Consider the following 8,981-nt stretch of genomic DNA (forward strand, 5'->3'; position numbering starts at 1 on the left):
GGGGAATTCCTCGTCTATCGGTTCCTCATCGGCTTAGCCTTCGATAACATCTTCGTCATGATGTATGTCCTGGGTGAGTAGAGACTTATTTCATTCATTTTTCGAGCTTTTTTTTTATTTTTGTCTGTGGTGTATTTTTGCATTCCATAACTTGTTGCTAGTAGGGCAATAAACTTAACTTGCTGTTGTTTTATTTAAGCCAACATTACACTGGCCCGGGCTCTCACCCTGGAGCGGCCTATTACTCTCACTAGCTCAAATACATGGTGCTTCGAGCCATGCAACCGGGACTAGCCTAGCTCATTTTTACGTTTTGTGAGCCATCATTATTCAAATAAATCACTTCAACAGTACTGGAGTAATGGCTGCCCTTAAGAAAAACGAGCATTAATAATCACGACTGCAGCATATAGTCATCATTGTTAGTCAATGATTTTTAGTAAAACAACTCTGCTTGTACCACAAGGAAACTAAATGGTAAACATTTATGGGCGGCGCCATACTCTAGGCTACTTAATTTTTATCATCCTTCTATTTTTCAGTTGCATTTATTTCATCTTGAATTACTTTTCTTGATGCAACTTTGTACTGTAAGAAAAGTCGGGAAGGACATAATGGTACAGTATTAATAGATAATTTCGTACCTGTAGTTTATAGGCCACAGCACCTCTCCTTTACGCACTATCCATTGGTAAACTAATCAACAAACAGTAATGTTGACATTGACAAACAAGTCGATCGCAGAGCCACCTATCGGATTAAACATTACACCAGTGACTCCAGTACCATTTAGCTCAATTAGTTGACCTAAAAAGGCCTTTTCGGAGCCATGTTCTCGACCACAAGCGTTTTCTGAGAGCTCAGAAAAAATTTTGATCAATAAATGATTTGTCCCATAATGCTCAGCGTGTTGTAAAGAAAAGGAAATAAAAAGATGTCTGGGACTTTTTTTTCAGGCATAGGAAATATGCCTGGATTGGACGTTTCAACAAAAGCATTGAGTAAGAAAGTAATGTTATCTATTTTTAACTGAAACACTGATTAAAATGAGGCTAAAATAAATCATGAATTCTCGCTTATTAGTGGCAATACGCCTGGGTAGACTTGCCCAGTTATTTTGTTTTAACTATAAACCTAGAAGGCTATTTTTTTTTAATATAAGCATGGTAACATTATTTAGATCCGATGGTTATTCATTAAATGCTACCATACGAAAACAATTCTCACACATTTGGAATGAAGTTATGCTTAAAGGTTGAGATATTTCACACAACAGTTAGTGGTCTTAGGCCGATGCCTAAACAAAACTACTCGAAACATCTTTTTCTTGCTTTCGCTAACCTCAATGGCTAAGTCTCCCAGTGAAAAAAAAAACTAAAAGTTGTCATGAATTGTTGTTGCTGTTGGATTTGTTTAAGTTGGCCTTACGTTTCGTTGAACCAACACGTTGAGCTAAGCCCCGCTGGGTCGTAAGCGTGGAGCCGCCTTTAGTACGAGGGCAGTCCACGTGAATCCCATTTTCCGTACGAACTGTTTCCTTTTAAACTATCAAAAAAGTGGAGTGGCCAGTCATTTTTTATATCTCTTAAACATGGTGGAAGCGTCAGACTTAATGAAATATTACTAATTTCTTCATTTTTCTCTCGAAGCCATCGAATACGTGGGGCCCAAGCACCGGACCCTGGTCGCCAACCTCTCCATAGCCCTGTTTTACACGGCTGGAACGGTTCTGCTTCCCTGGTACATGGTCCTGATAGGTGACTGGAGGATAGCTTCAGTGGCGTCAGGCTTCCCCATGATCTTGACTTGCACACTGTACTGGATATTACCTGAGAGTGCCAGGTGGCTTCTTACACAGGGTAAGTGGATTTTTTATTTAATGTTTCTTTGCATTTCATTTGGGAATTAAATGGACCTTCTAGTTAGCACTGCATTTCAAAATTATCGATATTCACAATAGGCTAACATCCACTGAATAGGCCTAGCAGTTCATTAACTTTCAAAACGCTCTCTCTCTCTCTCTCTCTCTCTCTCTCTCTCTCTCTCTCTCTCTCTCTCTCTCTCTCTCTCTCTCTCTCATATGTCGATGATGCAGTTTATTGTAAATTTAAAACTGACAAGTAGCAAGTCTTCGAATGCCTGTTGTTGTTGTTATTGGTTACAGTCATAAGCATCATCATTTTCTTCGGCAGGTCGGGTGGACGAGACAGTTGAAATCCTCAAAAAAATCGCAGAGGTGAATGGGAAGAAGATCCCGGAAAAAGTCCTTATGGATATGAAGGTAGGACAACTTTAATTCACTTTTCTTAACGAACTGTTTATTTACACCGATAATTATTGAAATCCGCGTACTAAACACTTAGTTGGACGTGTGTATTGCTCTTTGTGAACAACAAAAACATCTGTAATAATAACAGAAATAATTCAGCATTGTTATAATAATAACAACAACGAGTTTTTTTATGACTTACAATAACAAGAATCCTTTTGCAGAGAAGCGCCATTGAAGAGAACTCAGCTTCACCAGACGAACCATCCCAGGAAGACTGGAATGCGTCATTTCTGGACCTTCTGAAGACCCCTAGGCTGAGAAGGAACACCCTGATCATTTGCTTCATGTGGTAAGGAGTTTCTGTCTCCGTCTGTTTGTGTGGCTGTCTGTTTGTCTCTCCAACATATCAGGTGTTAGAAGCTAATGATTTGGGTGTATATTTACCTTTGTGTAGTTCAGATACGAAAAAGGAGAATATTGTTTCGTGTTGGTTCCCTTGATGAAAAGGCAGGTTCTTTCTTTCTTTCCCTCTCTCACTAACATGTCAAGTATTTAAGGAGTTGCTCTTTCTCTCCCTCCTCTCATGTATCAAAATACATGGTGTTGTTCTAAGTGTGTGTGTGTGTGTGTGTGTGTGTGTGTGTGTGTGTGTGTGTGTGTGTGTGTGTGTTGCAATATATCAGTTACACAGCTAGTTGCGCTCTCTCTCTCTCTCTCTCTCTCTCTCTCTCTCTCTCTCTCTCTCTCTCTCTCTCTCTCTCTCTCTCAAACATAAACTCTCTCTCTCTCTCTCAAACATAAACAGACTCTCTCTCTCTCTCTCTCTCTCTCTCGTATATCAGACATAAACAAACCTACTTCTCTCTCTCTCTCTCTTCTATAACAAACATAAACAAAGCTACTTCTCTCTCTCTCTCTCTCTCTCTCTCTCTCTCTCTCTCTCTCTCTCTCTCTTATATCAGACATAAACAGAGTTACTTCTCTCTCTCTCTGTCTCTCTTGTATATCAAACATAAACAGAGCTACTTCTCTCTCTCTCTCTCTCTCTCTCTCTCTCTCTCTCTCTCTCTCTCTCTCTCTTGTATATCAAACATAAACAGCACTACCTCTCTCTCTTTCTCTCTCTCTCTCTCTCTCTCTCTCTCGAATAAAGTATACATAAATTCAGCTTATTCAGCCAATGTAACACCAGTCAAAGTGCACACAGGAATGCATCAACTATTGTTATTACGTTGTTTTAGGCAACTGCCATCAACGCAAGTCATAGGTCACAGAAGAAGGGTTCACTGAATGATTTCTTCAGTGAATCCACTTTGTAGATTAACATTTTCACGTACTTGTATATAGACAGAGCATGATCACTTTTTACCTTATAATTACAACTTTTGCTATAGAATAGAATCTCCCTCACCTTTGAACAAATTGTAAATTATCGACTGACCTCCAGGATGCTTCTGACGTTGGTCTACGATGGACACGTACGAAATGTGATGAATCTGCCGCTGGACGTGTTCGTATCCTTCACTGTGGCTTCGGCGACTGAACTGCCTGCCGACTTGCTGGTTGTCTTCTTCCTAGATCGCTGGGGTCGCCGCTGGTTCCTTTTCGTGGCTTTGGTGCTGTCAGGAGTTTTAAGCATTTTGACCTGCGCATTTCCTGGTAGGTTTACGGTGTTTTGCAGATAGTAGGCCAAATATGACTTTAAAGCAAGTAAATCGGGACGCCAGTGAGCCCCCAGGAACTTTGATCTATGTATTTTCTTTTTCATTCGTTCCCTTGTTGTCCGCCCACCAAGCTATTTGACTTTCTAACTTTTGTCCTACCTCTCACAAACAAATTATTGGGACCAGCCCTATAAGGAGGGTCGAAAGGACTTCTTGATCTCCCTAACGGATGTAGGATAATTGCATGGCTGATATTAAAAGGCTTGAAAAAAAATCTGTGCAAGATCCTGAATCCACCGTTTTCCAGTCCATATTCCCGATAAATGACAATCATAAATTCGCTTGCAGACAAAAAATTTTGATGCTGGGGTTAAAACGCCTGTTGTCGTATTTAGTGATCCATGTTCCCTTACTTCTACTGCTCGAGTCTTAAGACAAAATTAAGCAATAGCGCCCTTCTCAAGGAAGTGACGGTGGGGAGGTTGATTATAAATTTTTTAAAATGGTAATATCAGAATTTAGGCTCAGGACATGCATTCTAAACAGAGTCAGTATTTTTCATAAGACTGAACGTGAATATAAGCTGAATTCATTATTTTTTTTTTTTTTTGCGCGAGTGTTTTAAGACACTCATATAATGAACCTGCATTCCTTATTGTGCAGGCAAATGGTTACCACTTACTTCATTTATTTTCAGCAACCTCCATAGGCATACCAGTCTTAGCAATTCTCGGGAGATTCTGCGTGAACATAGCCTTTAACATCGGCCTACAGTATGCTTCTGAAGTCCTGCCAACTGTGGTGAGAGCTCAGGGTGTAGCCGTGGTTCACATCATGGGTTACGTCGCTGGATTGTTATCGCCTCTGGTCGTCTTCATTGTAAGTAATTTAACTGTGACTGAAGGCATTTTCTTTTACTTGTAAAATTTTTGAGTTTGTGAAGACTCTTTATTGCTAAGAAGACTTATGGTTATATTTTAAACACTCGTGTGAAGTGATCTGAGACACATTGTCTAACCTCATTAAAACTCTATTTCTGCCGAGGATATTGGTGTTTAGAGCTTTTATTTTTTAACTGGTAAAGCTTGGAAGGCTTTGTTTCAGCGTGAATACATCCTTATTCTCTTTCAGCCTTTAATTCTTTAATCAATAAAGCTCTGAATTCAGGAGGCATCTTTATCAGTATAAGACTACCTAAGTTTTTATTTTAAAAAGTCCATCCTTTTCCTCTTAGAAATAAAGACTATCTAAGACTACCTAAGTTTTTATTTTAAAAAGTCCATCCTTTTCCTCTTAGAAATAAAGACTATCTTCGATTTTCAGGGCACAATCAACACTATAATTCCCCTAGTGATTCTCGGCGTGGCTTCAATCATATCTGGGTCTATCTCTCTCGGACTTCCTGAAACACTACACAGAGATCTGCCCCAGACGATTGATGACGGTGAAAAATTCGGCAGAGACCAGTCCTTCTGCGATTTCCCTTGCATTGCAGATCGGTAAGTTGGCAATGATAAATGTGTATCTCTCAGACATTAAATTCCTATAATATTCGCCCCAAATTCTTTGTTACTTACGTTTTCTGGGGAGGCTTTTCCTTAACGGGAATCGTGCGTAACGAGTTCTCTACACTCTTTTAAGCCTTGTGCACTTTCTACCTGAATTCCTGTTAGGTCTGTCTCCGCCTACAGTCTTTCTATACGATTTCCCGGGCACGCCACTTGTATTTACCTTTTAATGACTTATCTGCAACTCATATATATTAATATTTGTCAGGATTGGTGCATTTTGATTCAAAATTCATTTTAAGATTGATTCAATCATATTTTCTGAAGTGGTACTACAGAACTGTATTTCACAACATACAACGCTGATTTCGTTGATGACATGTAGGGTATTCCATTTTTAGAAAAACTTTCTAGTAGACACATTGCACTATAAATCTCATTTTTATCTCTATATGAACTTTGTATGAATGAAATATTCACGTAAATTAATCATGAATACATAAGCTTTGTTTCAGAAACACTGAACTGAAGGAACTGCTGTTCCCCCAATTTAAAGGAAAGCAAGACACCAAGAAGTTTAATTTCTTTTGATTTTGCAGGAAACCAAGTCCTCCTCTGAGCTTGGGCGAAATTGGACAGCAACCTTCATTCATCAGACCTCGTCTAAGGCAGCGTGCATCTGTCCGTGGTGAAACTTACAGATCGACTTTGATTAAGCATCGAATGGAAGTCGTCTACTTACCAGCAGCTATCTAAAACTCACTAGTGGGGATTGTTGTCAAGACACTGAACTCTCCAAGGAGATACATGATGGGTCTGTGGAGCTACCAACGTGATCGTACGCCCGCCATCTTGAAATCACCCGAAGGACACGTTCACTTTGTTACATAAATTAAACTGTCCCTCGTTCATTCAGTTTTGTGACAAGGCGGAAGTAAACGTTTGCTGACTCATCAAAACGAACCAACGTTTCCTAAGAGTATATGTGTGTGTGTGTGTGTGTGTTGAAGTGTTATATGAGAGCGGTTGCGAAGCAAATCAAGTTGCATTAACTTAGCATACGAAACAAACTTTTTCATGATGTTAAAATATTAACTTTCCTCATCAACTTACCAGGGCAATGATTACGAGGCATTAGATTAATGCCTTTGCTTTTAGAAAGTCAGTACAGGCCAGGAGAAAAAATGATAAAGAAATACACTATAAAAATATTCTACATAACCTATCTCCGCATACACTACTCGGCTGTATTCAAAGGATCGTCATCCATCAGTGAAATTAAGACCCTTCTACTTTAAACACTTTGTAGTGTGTAGAATGTAAGATAACCTGAAAGGATTTGTATCTATTTTTATAATGAACATCATCAAAAAAGGTGACTTTGTTTTCTTGAAGAGTTCCTTGAAAAAGTGGTGGTGTCTTTAGTAAGAATGATTCAGTAAACCGAGTGAAATGTACGTAATGCTTCGGCTTTCTCCTCTTGCTTTGTTTTTCCTGGACCTTTTCAACTTTCTTCCATTGTATGGTGTGTTTATTGATTTCCTCGGTGGTTAAGCCAGGTATTCCCTATTTCCTGTTCTTTCTTTTTTTCCATAAGGCTACATATTCTATTGGTCTTTGTATTTAATATTAAAAAATAAATACATAAGATATATATGTATATATATGAATACATATATATATATATATATATATATATATATATATATATATATATATATATATATATATATAAATATATATATATATAAATATATATATATATATATATATATATATATATATATATATATATATATATATATATATATATATAAAATATATATATATATGATTACATGAATAACTATTTTTTTAAAATACCGGAAATTTGCAACGGCAATAATAAATGAAATGGATGAAAAGGTGGAAGTTTTATGAGTGCTGCCATTTTTTTTTTACCTGACTTTGTTATTCCATAGGAACCCCGAATTAAAAACCTGAGAACCAAATCCCCTTCCATTACTATCTGAAGCTAACAAAGCTGCCTTACCTCCTCTTGGCACAATTTGTTTTCAATGTGAGAAAGAAGCTGTAATACCCGAGCCGTGTTTTCTTATCACAAGAGGATATCAGAGTCGCCATCTAGTAACTGTTGTAATCTTGTGAGATCAGTCCAACAAACATGCCTCCAGAATACCTTAAGCTGATTCGCCCGTTTACCACCATGATGGGACAAATTCATATGAGTAACTTGCAAAGCCATCTTTAAGTCAATAAAAGTCAGTGGGGTGGGACTGACATCACCATGATCGTAGGTACTACATCACTATAGTCCTGAGTTCACCGGCACAAGTGACTGGTACACAATGCAGATCCTGACTGTCGACTGGGAGAATGCTCTGAGAGGAATCAGTCTCGAAATTGTTTGACTGTCCCATTATCATTATCGCCTAGTTTACCCGTCCCATTATTATCATCACTTAGTCTAATAACACCACTGAGTAGGCTACCATCTCTAGACGCCTGCAAGGCGAGTCAGAAGATTTTGAGTCTATCAGGGAGATGAAAACTAGACCAATGTAACATTTGAGGGACAGCTAATTAAGAAGAGACTGAAAAGAACAATGGAAAATGAAAGGCAACGAGCAATGCAGCTATGTGGTCTAAGGAACTCTGTAAAGAACACTATCCAAAAGGTTTGGGAAAGGGCCCTTTCTGACATAGAACCAGCTTAACCTAAACAGACCACAGTATTTCAAAGGCTAGATGACCCTGGAAGCAACTGCTTTGCCCTTTCCTGTTACCTTCCAGTGGCTAACTCAGGGCGAACACTAAATTATGAGGTTTACCTGCACAGTCTGTTAATTCCAGAAAAAGAAAGTGTGAAGCCATATCACTGTTGTCCTGGGGCGTATATCTTTGCAATTCGATCTGAAATAATGGAAATTTCGCACACTTCTGTAATGGCATGTTGGAAGATATGCCAACATTGGGGCAGTTCAAAACTTTTGTTGGTAAGGTCAACCTGCCTTAACTAGATCTTCTAGTTATATATGACTGTTTTTCGATTATTCCGTCAATATGTAAGGTAGATACTCTAAATAATGCGAAGGGGTGCTGTGACACCATTAACACTCCTCCAATACGCCGGGTTCTCTTTGGGCAGTGATTCCTCATAATTTTTAGATTTACAGTGATGTAAAGAATGATGACTTCCTTCATGCCCAAACTAGGGGTTTCTGTCCTTATGGAAAGAGGTACACTAAGACACTGTGAAAAAAAAATTTCCCAATAATGAGAGCTATTCCAGAGAGAAAATGTCAGTATTTCCTTAGGGGCACCGATCCTACCAACTCACTCAATTACAGGCTGCTCCAGAACAAGAGCCTGTGCTGGCATAAAGCCAGCTTAATTTAAAACTCACTCACTCACTGCACCAACTTTTCAAATTAATGGTCTTCTAGACTTGCTCCATATCAATGTGTGAATTGATTTACTGAGTTAAAAGTGATATTAATATTTCGGATGTGAATGACTGAAAATAAAATACCATTC

General features: G+C 38.5%; 1 protein-coding gene across 1 annotated transcript in view; it reads left to right on the plus strand.

Annotated features, from left to right (window-relative positions):
* LOC136852473 (organic cation transporter protein-like) overlaps positions 1-6,653 on the plus strand; it is an 11,006-nt gene extending 4,353 nt beyond the window's left edge. The window contains exons 4-11 of the mRNA XM_067127121.1: positions 1-73; positions 1,650-1,859; positions 2,193-2,281; positions 2,494-2,621; positions 3,720-3,931; positions 4,634-4,815; positions 5,260-5,435; positions 6,044-6,653. The exon at positions 1-73 is cut by the window's left edge and continues 82 nt beyond it. Of these exons, the coding sequence (XP_066983222.1) occupies positions 1-73; positions 1,650-1,859; positions 2,193-2,281; positions 2,494-2,621; positions 3,720-3,931; positions 4,634-4,815; positions 5,260-5,435; positions 6,044-6,200 (1,227 nt within the window). The 3' untranslated portion in view covers positions 6,201-6,653. The remainder of the gene's footprint in view (positions 74-1,649; positions 1,860-2,192; positions 2,282-2,493; positions 2,622-3,719; positions 3,932-4,633; positions 4,816-5,259; positions 5,436-6,043) is intronic.
* Positions 6,654-8,981: the final 2,328 nt, after the last annotated feature.

Source organism: Macrobrachium rosenbergii, chromosome 25 (genome assembly GCF_040412425.1).
Source record: "Macrobrachium rosenbergii isolate ZJJX-2024 chromosome 25, ASM4041242v1, whole genome shotgun sequence".
Taxonomy (NCBI): domain Eukaryota; kingdom Metazoa; phylum Arthropoda; class Malacostraca; order Decapoda; family Palaemonidae; genus Macrobrachium; species Macrobrachium rosenbergii.